General features: G+C 42.8%; 1 protein-coding gene across 1 annotated transcript in view; it reads right to left on the bottom strand.

Annotated features, from left to right (window-relative positions):
• The window catches only part of ENPP1 (ectonucleotide pyrophosphatase/phosphodiesterase 1), a 71,980-nt gene extending 61,132 nt beyond the window's left edge, over nt 1–10,848 (bottom strand). The window contains exon 1 of the mRNA XM_018053516.1: nt 10,604–10,848. Coding sequence (XP_017909005.1) covers nt 10,604–10,843 — 240 coding nt within the window. The 5' untranslated portion in view covers nt 10,844–10,848. The remainder of the gene's footprint in view (nt 1–10,603) is intronic.

Raw genomic sequence — 16,300 nt, 5'->3', positions numbered from 1 at the left:
TCTCAGATAAATTGTACACATCCTTCTTTAAAAGGGCACCAAAATTTTACGGGCTGTAATTTCTTGTTTTTGAATATATTTGTTTTTATTGGAGGATAATCGCTTTACAATATTGTGTTTGTTTCTGCCACACATCAACACGAATCAGCCACAGGCATACATACGTCCCCTCCCTCCTGAATTCCTTTCCCATCTATGCTGTCACAGAGCACTGAGTTGAGCTCCCTGGGTCACAAGCAAATTCCCACCTCCTATCTATTTTACATGTGGCAATGTATATTTCCATGCTATTATCTCAATTCATCTCACCCCCTCCTACTCGTCTGTGTCCACAGTCTATTCTCCATGTTTGCATCTCCACTACTGCCCTACAAACAGGTTCATCAGTACCATCTTTCTAGATTCTAGAGTCCATATGCATGTATTAATATACAATATCTGTCTTTCTCTTTCTGACTTACTACACTCTGTATAATAGGCTCTAGGTTGATCTACCTCATTAGGACTGACTCAAATGTGTTCGTTTTTATAGCTGAGTAATATTCCATTTTACATATGTACCACAATTTCTGTATCCATTCATCTGTTGAAAGGCTGTAATTTCTTAAAGGAAAAATGCAACATCAAACTCGAATCAATATTGTTACATTAAAACCCATTATTCTATCTTGTACTTTGATTAGAACTTATACCCATACATATTTTTGTAAATCATCCATTTGGTCCTTTGGAAAATATTGGTCCACTGAGCTATATATTCTTTCAAACATTGACACATATCATTATAGCCTATGAAAAAAGTCATATCCCTTACTCTCTCCACCGATTTCATCAGAAAAGTCTTTAAGGATTGGGATGCTGTCAGACTTAAAATGGCAGAATCAAATTCCCCAAAATTTCAATTGTTACCTAAAAGGTTGGATTTTATTACAGGTAGCAGGTACCTTACTTTGTTTCCCTGGAAGTGACAAGCTGACACTATTCGTTTTTGAGAAAATGTGGGCCAAATACCCAAGTCTGAATAACCAGTTTGTCAGTTGCTCTTTCAAATAAAAATGGTATTTCCCTCTTGTCAAAAAAGGCAGCTGGTTCAGCTCACAACTCAAATAACAACAAGACTGCTTTTCCTGCAGAAACGACAGTACTTCAGTCTGCAGCAGACGTGCTAATGGCAGACTTCCAATTGCGTCAAACAGAATACTAACAAGGCAGGTAATTTAGGTTGATATAATGAACCTGCTCTATCAAGGACATTTTTACTGCTTCATTATATGAAACTGGCTTTTCTGGTTTTAGTTGCAAATGCAGGAGGACATGTACAATTGGTGCCACTGCCCCCATTCCCACTGAGGTGCAAGCAGTTTTCACGCGGTGTAAACGGCAGCACAGTGCAAAGGGCAAATAATGTCTGCACTTAGTCGCTCAGTCGTGTCCGACTCTCTGCAACCCCATGGACAGGCTCCTCTGTCCATGGGAATTCTCCAGGCAATAGTACTTGGGTGGCCAAGCCCTCCTCTGGGGGATCTTCCCGACCCAGGGATTAAACCCAGGTCTCCCATATCGCAGGCAGATTCTTTACCATTTGAGCCACCAGGGAAGCCCAAATAATGTCCATCATTGTTCAAATGGTTTAGACACACAGTCCCTTTGAAAGACTCTCAGGGGCCCCTCAGAGATCTACAGACCACACTTTGAGAACTGCTGCTTGAAATATTTTGGCTGAAACTGTTCTACCTGTGTGGCCTTTTGCCTCGAAATTTTATCCAAAATCACTTACAGATAATCTGGAATAATATGAAACTATTTGGGAAAAAAAGTCTCATAATGATGGTTAAATTTATTTTATTGTATCACAGCGTCATTTACAAAGCTGTTGAGTTTTTCAGCTCTCCCTCTATCTATCAGAAGGCTCCAGATGTTTGTTAATGCCAAAAAGTGTATCAGAGGAAGATACCGGCTCTGAGAACAAGCTACTTTCTCAGGACGACTTCCTGAAAACCAAGATAGAATGATCTCTAAAGGACTCAAACCACAGCGGTAGGATATTTGTACCTAAATTTGTGTCAAGTCCTAAGAAATGGTGAGAAAATGATTGACCCATAAATGAGATATGCTAGCGATAATTCACTCACTCCAAAATGACTACCATGACTCTGTGTTCCTGTTCTAGCACATCTAAAGATGTATTAAGAAGGAAATTCAAGTTAAGAAGAGGAAAGTCTCTTTCCCCAAAATCTGTATCCATTGGAAGCTCACAATAACATGATCATTGACTTCCCACTGATAAAAGGAAAATGAATGGAGGAGAGGGGGTGTGGCATTAGTCCAGCATAAAAATCTGCACTTAAACATCCTTTCAGTTACCATAGCCCTCTACTCACAAACGATGTGACTTTTGCCTGTAAATTTAACCCACTGACTGTTTCTATAAGTGGAGTAAATGAACCAACTACATCTGAATAACTTGAGGTACTTGTCTAAAAGATTTTTTGAGTCCCTTGCTATCTTAATCTGCTCAAATTGCTAAAATAGTGCCGCAGGTTGGGTGCCTTAAGTAACAGAAATGCACGTCTCACAGCTGTAGAGGCTCAGAAGTCCAAGATTAAGGAACTGAGAGATTCGTTTCCTGGTGGGGCTATTTTCCCAGCTTGCAGATGGTTGCCTTCTCACTGGGTCTTCACACGGTCTTTCCTCTATGGATGGGCATGTTTGCTCAGACCTCCTCTCTCTCTCTCCCTTTTAACAAGGCCACCAATCCCATCATCAGTTTCATCCTCATGACCTCATAAAAATCTAATTCCCTCTAAAAGGCCCCACTTCCATAAACACACATGGCTGGGTGGGCACTTCAACATACGAATTTGGATGAGACAAAAGCCTCCAATCCACAACAATTTCATATCTTCTAAATCACAATGTCTGGGACTGGAGCCCAGGAGTCTATGGTCCTAACACCTCCCGGCCGGAAGCTATGCACCCTAATGAAGAATTCATTCACTTCTGCGAGCCTCAGTTTCCTTATTTGTAACCATACTTTCCTATTTCAGAGTGGCTGATATGACAAGGGTCAATTAAAAAGAAACGAGAAAATGCTTCTGAAAGTGCAAGGTGCTATGTGAACATAATCATCCAAACTTTCACCACCTACTCTTCCACCAAACATTATGCCCAAAGTGGGAGGATAAAATGAAAAGTACTATTGATGTTATCTTAATTCTTGTCACAGAATCTGAAATAACTAAAATACCCAGGAAACAGAATGTTCTAGTTAAAATTTATCAGAACATTCTGGTCATTCTTTTGAAAAGCTCTTTTAAATATATTATTATAAAAGATGGAAAAGCTCTATACAGTCAGCAAAAACAAGACTGGGAGCTGACTGTGACTCAGATCAGGAACTCATTATTGCCAAATTCAGACTTAAATTGAAGAAAATAGGGAAAACCACTAGACTATCCAGGTATGACCTAAATCAAATCCCTTATGATTATACAGTGGAAGTGAGAAATAGAATCAAGGGATTAGATCTGATAGACAGAGTGTCTGAAGAACTATGGACAGAGGTTCATGACATTGTACAGGAGGCAGGGATCAAGACCATCCCCAAGAAAAAAAAAGGCAAAAAAGAAAAATGGCTGTCTGAGGAGGGCTTGCAAAAGCCATAAGGAGAAAAGAAGCAAAAGGCAAAGGAGAAAAGGAAAGATATATCCATTTGAATGCAGAGTTCCAAAGAAAAGCAAGGAGAAATAAGAGAGCCTTCCTCAGTGATCAGTGCAAAGAAATAGAGGAAAACAATAGAATGAGAAAGACTAGAGATCTCTTCAAGAAAATTAGAGATACCAAGGGAACATTTCATGCAAAGATGGGCTCAATAAAGGACAGAAATGGTATGGACCTAACAGAAGCAGAAGATATTAAGAAGAGGTGGCAAGAATACATGGAAGAACTGTACAAAAAAGATCTTCACGACCAAGATAATCACGATGGTGTGATCACTCACCTAGAGCCAGACATCCTGGAATGCAAAGACAAGTGGGCCTTAGGAGGCATCACAATGAACAAAGCTAGTGGAGGTGATGGATTACAGTTGAGCTATTTCAAATCCTAAAAGATGATGCTGTGAAAGTGCTGCACTCAACATGCCAGCAAATTGGAAAACTCAGCAGTGGCCACAGGACTGGAAAAGGTCAGTTTTCATTCCAATCCCAAAGGAAGGCAATGCCAAAGAATGCTCAAACTACCGCACAATTGCACTCATCTCACACGCTAGTAAAGTAATGCTCAAAATTCTCCAAGCCAGGCTTCAATAGTACATGAACTGTGAACGTCCCAATGTTCAAGCTGGATTTAGAAAAGGCAGAGGAACCAGAGATCAAATCGCCAACATCTGCTGGATCATGGAAAAAGCAAGAGAGTTCCAGAAAAACATCCATTTCTGCTTTATTGACTATGCCAAAGCCTTTGACTGTGAGGATCACAATAAACTGTGGAAAATTCTTCAAGAGATGGGAATACCAGACCACCTGACCTGCCTCTTGAGAAACCTATATGCAGGTCAGGAAGCAAGTTGTAACAGGACAGGGAACAACAGACAGGTTCCAAACAGGAAAAGGAGTACATCAAGGCTGTATATTGTCACCTTGCTTATTTAACTTAAATGCAGAGTAGATCATGAGAAACATTGGGCTGGATGAAGCAAAAGCTGGAATCAAGATTGCCGGGAGAAATTTCAATAACCTCAGATATGCAGATGACACCACCCTTATTACAGAAAGTGAAGAGGAGCTAAAAAGCCTCTTGATGAAAGTGAAAGAGGAGAGTGAAAAAGTTGGCTTAAAACTCAACATTCAGAAAACGAAGATCATGGCATCTGGTCCCATCACTTCATGGCAAATAGATGGGGAAACAGTGGAAACAGTGACAGACTTAACTTTTTTGGACTCCAAAATCACTGCAGATGGTGATGCAGCTATGAAATTAAAAGATGCTTACTCCTTGGAAGAAAAGTTATGACCAACCTAGACAACATTTTAAAAAGCAGAGATATTACTTTGCCAACAAAGATCCATCTAGTGAAAGCTATGGTTTTTCCAGTAGTCATATATGGATGTGAGAGCTGGACTATAAAGAAAGCTGAGCACCAAAGAATGAATGCTTTTGAACTGTGGTGTTGGAGAAGACAATTGAGAGTCCCTTGCACTCCAAGGAGATCCAACCAATCCATCCTAAGGAAATCAGTCCTGAATATTCATTGGAAGGACTGATGTTGAAGCTGAAACTCCAATACTTTGGCCATCTGATGTTAAGAACCTACTCAGAAAGATTGAAGGCGGGTGGATAGGGGACGACAGAGGATGAGATAGCTGGATGGCATCACTGACTCAATGGACATGAGTTTGAGTAAACCCCAGGAGTTGGTGATGGACAGGGAGGACTGGGATGCTGCAGTCCATTGGGTTGCAGAAAGTCAGATCCAACTGAGCAATTGAACTGAACTGATGCTTTCTTTCCTTGGTAAATACATAACTTACCTCTTGTTTGATGTCAAAGGGTTTTCATATTGGGTCAGCCTTCTGAATATCAGTTCTTGTTGCACAGAGCTTAGACTAACAAGGGTAATCTATGTTCTGCTTGGTCTCATTTGCTAAAAGGTTTCTTGTTTATTTTTTGTTGTTTGGGGTATAGTTCATGGTTGATGGAGGCATGTTTATCTTAACCACAGGCAGATCTCTAATTACAAGCTGTATTTCAAAAGGTTTTTCTTCCTAACTTGTTTGAAAGTTGAAGTGGCTTTCCCCCTTCCCTCCACTCCAAAAAGCCATGAATCATGAATAAGTTCTTTGGCTTCTCCATAATGTCCCTTATATAGCTGAAATACATTTTCTATGTCTTAACAGTGACACAGATAGTTGGCAATGAAATTTATCAGACTCAAAAACAAAGCTGAATTTAAAACTACTTTCATTTGCCTTTAATACTTAAATCTGAGAAGAAAAAAGAATTACCTGGAGGAAGATAAGAAGCTGATAAAAAAAAATCTATAAATATTCTAAAAAGGTTATTGGTTCCCAGTTCTTTATTATAGAAAATGCATGAGGTTTCTCAATATGGTTCCAGAGATTCTCTTCAGAGTCATGATTAGGATGTGATGCAGCAGGAGATGGCAAAACTGAGAGCCGAAAGGTAACAAAAGAGTAGAGGGAATAGATTGGAAAAACACAAAAAGGTTGGAAGGGCACCTGTGTATTCCTAAGAGGACACATGGAGTAGAAACAGCTGAAATATAAATGGTGAGAGAGAGTAAGACTAGAATCTGACTCAAATAAGAAGGAAAGGAAGTCATAGAAAGCAATGCTGAAGATAACAGATCCCTAAAAGAACCACACAAAAATAGAATTTGGGATGTGACAGCAAAGTCACAGAAGAGGCCTTGGTATAAGCAAAGGAGATTCATTTGTACCTGAAGGATGACCTTACTTGTGCTTGCGGAGCACCACACCTGGGCTGTTTCTTTCTAAGGGCATGGCCAGTGGCTAGATCTTGATTCTGAATCCAAGTTATCATGAAGGCCCTCTGGCCTCTTAGGTATGCTGACTTTAGTTGGGAACTTTTGTTTGGGGTTCATTCACTGCCTCTTCCATCTTGCTATGTGCTAAATAAATGACATTCCCATTTTGACACTATCCCTGAATTGATACAAGTGTCATCTCTATTGCGTGCTTATTGCATGCTTAGTCACTCAGTCTGGAGAAGGCAATGGCACCCCACTCCAGTACTCTTGCCTGGAAAATTGCATGGACGGAGGAGCCTGGTAGGCTGCAGTCCATAGGGTCGCTAAGAGTCGGACACGACTGAGCAACTTCACTTTCACGTTTCACTTTCATGCTTTGGTGAAGAAAATGGCAACCCACCGCAGTGTTCTTGCCTGGAGAATCCCAGGGACAGGGGAGCCTGGTGGGCTGCACAGAGTCAGACACGACTGAAGCCACTTAGCAGCAGCAGTCACTTAGTCATGTCCGATTCTTTGTAACCCCATAGATGGCAGCCCGCCAGGCTCCTCTGTCCATGACTTTCTCTAGGCAAGAATACTGGACTGGGTAGTTATTTCCTTCTCTAGGGGATGTTTCTAACCCAGAGATCAAACCCAGGTCTCCTGTATTGCAGGCAGACTGTTTACCATCTGAGCCACCATGGAAGCCCAATTAGTGCATTTATATTTGGATTCCTGACTTTCAATTGACTATATGAGTACATAGTTGTGTGTTCAGTCTTCCTAGCTTACCCTCTTCCAAGTCAAAGTGTTACTCAGTCTAAGTAAAAACATACTGCATTCATTCAACCAAAAGCTGACACTGACAGTGAGGTACTGTAGGCCCAGGAGTAAACACAACTGTCTTGCTGAGTTCCTAGAAACCTTGAGTACATTTTATTAGAACATGTGAGACAAAACACCATAAAGGGAAAACAGGAGACATTTCTAGACCCTAAGATGTGCTGGTCATTTTTAAAATAAAATGCTCAACTATGGCTGGGCAGATATAAAATTTTACAAACCAAAAAGCAATGTCAATTTCAAGTTGGATTAACAGCAGAGCTCTTCTCCAGGTGGTAGTCTGGAAATAAGATGATGTGTTACAAGAAGGGAGAGAGAAGCTAACAGAATTAATAACTTTCACACTCAAATTTCTGATAAACAAGGGAAACTTCTGCCACTTACAAAGAACTCTTTCATCAAAAGGTGAAAGTTGTCTTCACTCACCACCACCCACACACAAGGCCACCTACGAACACACACAGGTATATGTATTCATAAGGACAGCAAAAGGTCACAAACACAAAATGATGCTGTGGAAGAGCTAACTGAAGAACAGAGAAGTGTATTGCAATGTGGTTGAAAACCCTGCCAGGAAAAGGAAAGCTATTTCAAATTAATGTCCAGGAACAGCCTTAGTGGAAGCGGACATTTCAGTTCAGAACTTAATGTGGAACCTGGAAAAGCATTCAGGTCTAACATATCTACTGAAGCATATATTTGTTTGACCTCCTGGAGTTTCCCACAGCCTGGCTCACTGCCTGGGCATGAGGACATCCACAGACCAGGGCCAGCGTCTCCAGAGCAGAGCCTGTGGTCTGCCTAGGGATCATATGGGGAGAAGCCACTGTGCCTTCTGCATTCACGCCTACTTCCCTCCAGCATTTAAGTGTATCTGAAGCACTTTCAGAAAAAATGCGACAGTCCTGTGGCCCCTGTTTATCTCTCCGGAAGGTAACTCTTATGTTAATCCTGCTAGATGCAAACCGAAGACCCCTTCAGCGCTTGGGCTTTGGTTATCCCAACCTCAGATGCAATTGGTCAACCCATTTCTTCAGCTTTATGAAAAGTGTGCAAATGTTCCACTTGATAGAATTGCAGCTTCTCTCTAGAAGACATGCCCCAGAGCTCTTTGGTGACAGCTGTCAAGCTCCTTTTGGAGATTTTTCCCTTTAGAAGTGCATCATTTGGGAAAGTCTACAGGAAGAAGAATATGGAAGTAGGGGAGGGAAAGAACGGATGCATGCGTGCATGTATGCCAAGTCACTTCAGTCGTGTCTGACTCTTTGCGACCCTACGGACTGGAGCCCTCCAGGCTCTTCCGTCTGTGGGATTTCCTAGGCAAAAATACTGGAGTGGGTTGCCATATGCCCTCCTCCAGGGGATCCTCCCAACACAGGAATCAAACACCCGTCTCCAGCACTGGCAGGTGGATTCTTTACCACTGAGCCACCGGGGTTTCATTTTCACCTGAAACTATTAATTAAGAGTTTCAAAAACACATCAGTGAGTTTGGGTATATATTAACGGCCCATTGTATTTCATCAAAAGACATGAAGTAGGAATTCGTTTCAATTCAACATGTGTTACAACAAAAGACCCCACCTAATGGTATTAAAAATTCTCATGACTGTCCTACTTGTAGCAATATTAAAGACATTTCCACGTCAAAGCCCAACAGAGTAAAATGAAATGCTGTTTCACAAGCTGATTGCAGGTGTCAAAGACTGCAATTCATGTTCCAAAGGTAGATCTCTGCTGATACCTACTGTGGATTTATAGGTAAATGAATAGAAAAGATTTTAAAACTGAATTTAGCAACTGACAAATTTAGCAAACTTTTAAGACTGCAGATAGGCACATAGAAGTAATTTCATATGGGAGTTACATACAGATTCCATGTACAATTATTGAATGCCTGAGCCAAACTGAAAAATATTAAGTAACAGTGTTGCAAAAGCTAAGGTTTCCCTCTGACAAAAACAAAAATGGTGACTCAAAAGACTAAGTTCTCCTAAGTATTAGGTGTTCTTAAATAGATATGATGCAAAATATATCTTGAGATACAAACATTATGTGGTTTGGACACTTACTCTTTGAATCTTAGGCTTATTTTTAGGTACTAATTATATGACACCATATCTTTAGGAAAGTTGGTTCCTCAAAGCACTGTATCATCTCCATGACACCCAAAACACAGTGAAAAAGGAAAGTTTATGAAAGGAAAGATTTCAAGTATCAGAAAAGATGTCCTCCACACTGCATTGTCCAATCATTAAACGTTAAGTGACAATATAGTTTAAGGCACACTCTACATGGAAATGTCACTTCCACATAATACAATAAAATGACTACATCTCCTTGTGGTTTTCAAATTTACTTCCTCACATACATTGTTCCACCTGACCTTCACAATAACCCTATGTGATGCACATGGAGATGATGTCCTCATTTTAACACTGAAGAAACTGAGGTTTGGGGAAAGTTATAGGAGGCCCCAGCAATTAATAAAGGCCATGAAAGCAAGAACCCAGAATTCTGGGTCCAGTACTTCCTGCCATAGATGTAGAAGGGAAAACCACCCCCACATTTCCTGAAATTGATTGTGGATCCTGCAACTGTACCAGCGAAGTGGCAGAGGACGAGTGGGTACTTTTGTAACAATAAAAAAGGTGGTTGGAAGAATGGACGACGAATCATAAACACTTCTTCACATTCACGTAACATGAATATTGATGGGGTTTCTGAACAGCTGCAAAGAAATTCCTAAGCAAGGCCAAGAGAAAAAGTACTTTCTAAAGTTCCTGATACAACTTAAAGAGCTCTGTTACATCTTTCAAGTGGAATCGGTTAATACAAGGAAAGGATCTCCCCAAAGAGGTAAAAAAATTAAATTGAAATTTTAAATTAAAATAAACAAACAAACACCTTGTCGATCATCCTAAAACCAACAACTTTCAGGTTGGTCATTTTTCCCCACGACCGACCTTGTACTCTCTGGGGGAAAGCGGTGGGATTTCCAAAGATCACGATTTTTAACAGCATGGTTTCATAAACAGGTTCCTTTGGAGCATCAGTAACAACAGCGAGAGTGAGCTATTTCCCCGAGAGGAAAAGAAGGCTCGGTGGAGATGAGCACGGATAAAAACCCGCAGAGGAGAGCCAAAAGGCAACGAAGCACGGCACACAACTTGTCTCTCTCCGGGCCCCGGGTGCTGACCGCACGCTCGCAGCGCAGGAGCGGGCGCCGCCCTCCCCGCCCTCCCGCGCGCTGGGCCAGCGGGGACCTACCAGCGAGAGCACTTTATAGGTGTTGGGGTCCTTGGCCCGGCGGGCGCGCGCCGCCTTCTCCAGCGGCTCCTCCCCCAGGTCCATGGGGGCCAGCAGCGACGCGGCCGCCTGCGGCTCCCCGGACGCTTCGGCGGCGCGGCCCGCACCCGGGTCTCGGCCGTTCCCCGCCAGGCCCTCTCGGGGGCTGCGCCCGCCCTCGCCGCTGCGGCTCCCGCCCCCAGCGCAACCGTCCCGCTCCATCGTGGCCCCGGGCGCTCGGGCCCCGCCGCCCCGCCGCGCCTTTAATAGGCTCCGCGCCGGCCCCGCCCCATCCCGCCCGCCGCCGCACCCGCCCCTCGCCGCCAGACCCTTGGCTGGGCGCCTGCCCAGCGCTGCGAGTGAGGGGAAAGCAACTCAACGCCCCGGATTATTTGGCTTCCTGTCTGATTTCGGGCACTCAGCGTGTCGGTTATTTTGGGTCCTTTACGTGGGCGTGTCTTTAACCTCCCCCTCCAAGCCTTGCCTACCTCGCGCCTCAGGCAGCGTCCGAACACTTGCAGGAATCGCCTTGCGTAGCCTCGCGGCGCGGGCTGGTCTGGAATTGCAGAGTGTGGTCTGCAGAGGGCATGAGATCATGGGGCCCCAAAATAGAGCGGGTGGACAGAGAGGATGCGGCCCGCCTGTGCGGCTTCTCAAAGGCGGGAGAGTGGAGTCGGGACTGACCTATGTGTTTCTGGATGGACAAGCAGAGAGACTATAGGGTACAGCGCGGGGGGTGGGAAGCGGCACTTCTACGTAGAAACACTCAAGAATTCCCTGAATACTTAACGCTGCTCAGGACTATCCAACCTGAAAACACCTGATTTTACAAATGCAACAACATATAAGAGATTTAATTTTCTGGGATTTTGGGTGTTGGGGGTGGGGCTGCTGCTCTTGTGAAATATTTATTAGTAACTTTCTACATCGAAAGCTTTAAAGTGTCGGCGCTGCGCTATCCTGAGGTTGCCGCTGCTACCAAAAAAGTTAACATCTGAAATACTTTGATACTTTGTTTCAAACCAGGACACGAGCAGTAGGCTGTAATTCTTGGTGGATTTTTATTCACCTTTGATTCTACAGCTTTTACACTTCCTTGCTCATCAGTTAGGGAAACCACAAGTGTGCAGTCACGGGAGTTTTGCTTGTCAAGTGGAAAACAGTGACTTTCAATACCGGAGCTGACGTTAGTGAACAAGGAAAGTCATACAATCCAATATCAACTAATTTTTCAATTCATTTTGATTTCAGGAATATATGCGAATATATTTTTAAATAAGAATGGATGCTACGATATAAAGTGTTTCTTGTCCCCTTTAAAATAATTATCTTGGGACGCTTTCCATTTAGGTCCTTTCATTCATTCATTCATTCATTAATGAATCCTTCAGTTCAGTCTCTTGGCTTTCAACAGTGCCAATGGCCTCCAAGATCAAAGATGAACAAAAATATATCTTTCCCAAGTGGCTCCCAGTCTGATCCAAGAGGCTGCTGCTGCTGCTGCTAAGTCGCTTCAGTCATGTCCGATTCTGTGCGACCCAATAGACGGCAGCCCACCAGGCTCCCCTGTCCCTGGGATTCTCAAGGTAAGAACACTGGAGTGGGTTGCCATTTCCTTCTCCAATGCATGAAAGCAAAAAGTGAAAGTGAAGTTGCTCAGTCGTGTCTGACTCTTTGCAAGCCCATGGACTGCAGCCTACAAGGCTCCTCCGACCATGGGATTTTCCAGGCAAGAGTACTGGAGTGGGGTGCCATTGCCTTCTCTGGATCGAAGAGGAGAGGGCAGTAAACAAAAAAACTAAAACCCGAATCATAGATGCATAATAGGAACACACATAGGATATTATGACAGCTCAGTGGAAAGGGTAACGGACATCTGGAAGAAGTAAAGGCCTCAAAACATGATTGAGCTCTTTTTTTCCCTTAATTACCTTTGAGTCAGCTTACAAACCAAACCACCCAAGAGAAACAGGTTTCACTATTACATGGTTGCACATATTTTTCACCCCAAGCTTGGCTCTAAATTTTCCTTTGACTGCTCCCAAAAGTCAGATTCAAGGTCAAAGATTTACTCCATGGAGACTGGTCAAATGAGTCTCAGAGCTTCTAAAAGCACCACAACAGAAACATTCCCAATAGCTTTGAACTTAGGAAAACAAATGCAGTAGGTGTATTGTCTGCATCCCAAGTCAACAAATTATCTTAAAGACTCAGCCCATTGGTGGAGGGGACTGTATGGTCATGGACTCAAACATCCAGGACCAGCAGGAACATAAAAGAGTGAGGCAGCCCCCTGAATGTGAGTTTTTACCCTGTCAAAGGTGGTGGCATTTACTCAGCAGGCTAGTGTGCCCACTGTGGCCAGATAGTCAGATTTTTCAGGAGAAACAGGAAATTTAGATGTTTATGTGAATTCTCCAGATTGCAAAATTTTGTCTATGAAATTCAGAAAAACAATTTCTTTAAACCACTTTCAAGGCCAAACAAAACGTAAAAACACATCTGCAGGGTGGGCCTGGCACACAGGCCACCAGGATGTGGCCTTTGCCTTATGCTTAGGCCTCGCCTAATGCCAACTGGGACTTTTATGGGTAACTATAAAAAATCCAATTGAAACTCTAAAATCAGAATAAAACTGGATTGAGCAGGCCACTCATGTTGTTTAGCCACAAACTGAGTGATAGACAAATCTTGCCTCCATCTTGCTTATATGCAACATGATATGAGGGATAGCCTCAGACACCAAAGTGCAATAAGGTCAAGAGACATAAAACTGCAACAAAAAGCCTCCAGTTAGTGTAAAAGTGAACAAGCAATATGTCATCCTTAGTCCTAAACTCTAATCTAGGATGGCAGTAAGGATGAGAGGATAAAATATGATGATTCCTCAGGTTGTACTGTACAAAAATATGTGAACACTCCGCACGCCCGAAGTACAATAAGGTCAAGAGACAAAACTGTAAGAAAACTTCTCAGTTAGTGTAAAGGTGGGCAATCAATGTGTCGTCCTCAGTCCTAAACCATTCTGCCTTGAATGACTGAGGATTCTAGTCTAGGATGACAGTAAAGATGAGAGGGTAAGATTTGATGATTCCTTAGGTTGTCTTGTACAAAAATATGTGAACACTCCCCTGGGTGCCTGGAACTCTGGGGTGTGAATAAGACCAGAACACCTAGTGCAGCCAACTTGTTATCTGTGTTTGGAACTAAGGCCTCTCGCAATTGAGAAACAACTTTTCTCAGTTTTTAAAAATGAAATATATGATAGAGTAATTATTTTAGCAGCTGCTCCAAAGCTTCTCCAGCTGAAATCCCTCCAGTTCTCCAGTGAAACACGGAAGACATCTAGGCCAGTCGAAAATGAAAAAAAACCACAAGTCTCTTTCATCTTTATGAGATGTTGAAAAAAATTTTTTCCATGACATTAATTCATTTTTAAAGCTTTGTATGACATCCTGGTTTCTCTTCCTTTTTTGTAAACGTGAAAATATTCCCCCTGGAAGAAGCTTGGATAACAACATGACTTTGTACAGAGTACAAGAACTCTCTATGCCTTGGTTTCCTCACTTATAAACTGGAGTTACAAATAATACATAAAATCACACTATCTCTAAATGTCAATAAAATAGTTTACATTTCTCTAACTTTACATAAAAATTTAAACGGATCCTCTCCATATTTAAATCACCCAATCCCTACCCCTGTAAAAGAGAGAATTAAATGCTTTAATTTTACATAAATTATGCATGATTAAAATACTTAAATATGATTTAACTACAAATGATTTAAATATAATCTAAGCATAATTTCTGGGAAGATTTGAGAGCCCCTACTGGATATGCATCTATGAAGGGAGAACCCAGGTTATCAGGAACAGATACTGACTCCTCTGGGATGGAGGAAAACCACCTCATTGTCAGTCAGGTAACAAAATCAGAAAGTGAATGCAATTAAGTCATAGAAACTGTGGGAAAATGGCAAGTGCAGACCCCATCTAAAAGGAACTGCAGTACAATCTTCACTTTCTGGTTGTCTATGGTCTCTGCTACCCCTGTTCCCCACTCCATTGTCTCTTTTGTACCTCATTTTGAACAAAACCTGGGGTTGCCAAATAATCTGAATTCAAGCCTGCCAATCCAGTGTTCTTGCCTGGAGAATCCCAGGGACGGCGGAGCCTGGTGGGCTGCCGTCTATGGGGTCACATAGAGTCGGACACGACTGAAGCGACTTAACAGCAGCAGCACTCTGCTACTTGTTTTCTCTATGCCCGATATCTTCTTTGTCTTTCTGTTTCTTCTTCACTTCTTTAAACTTCTGTTTGAAATGTGCTTTATTATACCATGGTAATTCTTCTGTTGAATTTTAGCTTTTCTAAAGTTATTTTCTTGGTAGTTGCCCTAGGGGGGCTTGCCAGGTGGCTCAGTGGGTAAAGAATCTGCCTGCAATGCAGGAGATGCAGGTTCGATCTCTGAGTCAGGAAGATCCCCTGAAGGAGGGCGTGGCAACCCACTCCAGTATTCTTGCCTGGGAAATCCCATGGACAGAGGAGCCTGGTGGGCTACAGTCCATGGGGTCACAAAGAGTCGGACATGACTGACTGAAGCAACTGAGCAGGCACGCAGTTGCCCTAGTGGTTATAATAGGGTGCGGCTTTAGAGTGCGGTTGGTAAATGCCTGACTCATCTTCTTGCTCCAACAAGGCTCAGGAGACCTTCAGAGTTGATAAATTCCACCTCAACTCATGGTAGGGCTGCAACCACTTCTGAGTACAGCCACATCTTCCATCTAAACATGGTGTAAACAGTTGGCTCTCTGAGCTGGGGTCATCTTATCTCTGACTAGGGCTTCCCAGGTGGCTCAGTGGTAATTAATCCACCTGCCAACACAGGAGACACGGCTTCAATCCCTGGGTCGGGAAGGTCCCCTAGAGAAGAAAATGGCAACCCACTCCAGTATTCTTGCCTGAAAAATCTCATGAACAGAGGAGCCTGGTGGACCATAGTCCATGGGGTCGCAAAGAGTCAGATACAACTGAACGAGTGAGCAGTAGTGACAAGTAAGTATCCTTGACTGTAACGCCCACTGGGTAACTCTACCGGCTCTCAACTGAGTTAACTTTGGCATCCCCAGAAGGCAATGAGACGTCCAGTATTGCTCCTTTCCTACAGGAGAGCCAGTGAAGGCTCAGAGTGCTACCTCAGATTCTGACTGGCCATGATGTGTAACTGTTTTTCATTTGGAAGAAGCCCTTTCCACGTGGATGAGGGGAACATTCTGCCAACAGAGGCCCAATCAGAAAGTAGGGTGGAAGCATTTCTGCTTCAGGCATTCTGCTCAGCCTACCTAACGTTTGTCTTCCCATCCAGGATTTCAGCTCACAAAAGGTCAAAATGTCATTAAGGTGTCTACCAGGGCACTTCCCTCTCCCACTTCTGTTTCCACACTTCACAGAATCCGAGTCAACTTTGTCTCACTGCAGTGTAGCAGGGACTTTTTATGCATCATCTGCTGAGTTCTATATTCCCCTGGTTTACAGTACACTGAACTTTCAATTCTTTCAGGCCTCATTCTTAATTTGTGGGAACTTAAGAAATTTAGAAATTGTTTTCTCTCTTAACAATATCTGTCTTTAAAATAGGTTTTACAATATATATCTTTGAAGTAGGTGTTATAACTATA

Source organism: Capra hircus, chromosome 9 (genome assembly GCF_001704415.2).
Source record: "Capra hircus breed San Clemente chromosome 9, ASM170441v1, whole genome shotgun sequence".
Lineage (NCBI taxonomy): Eukaryota > Metazoa > Chordata > Mammalia > Artiodactyla > Bovidae > Capra > Capra hircus.
The sequence above is the reverse complement of the archived record's forward strand: the minus strand, read 5'-3'. Positions and strand labels throughout refer to the sequence as shown.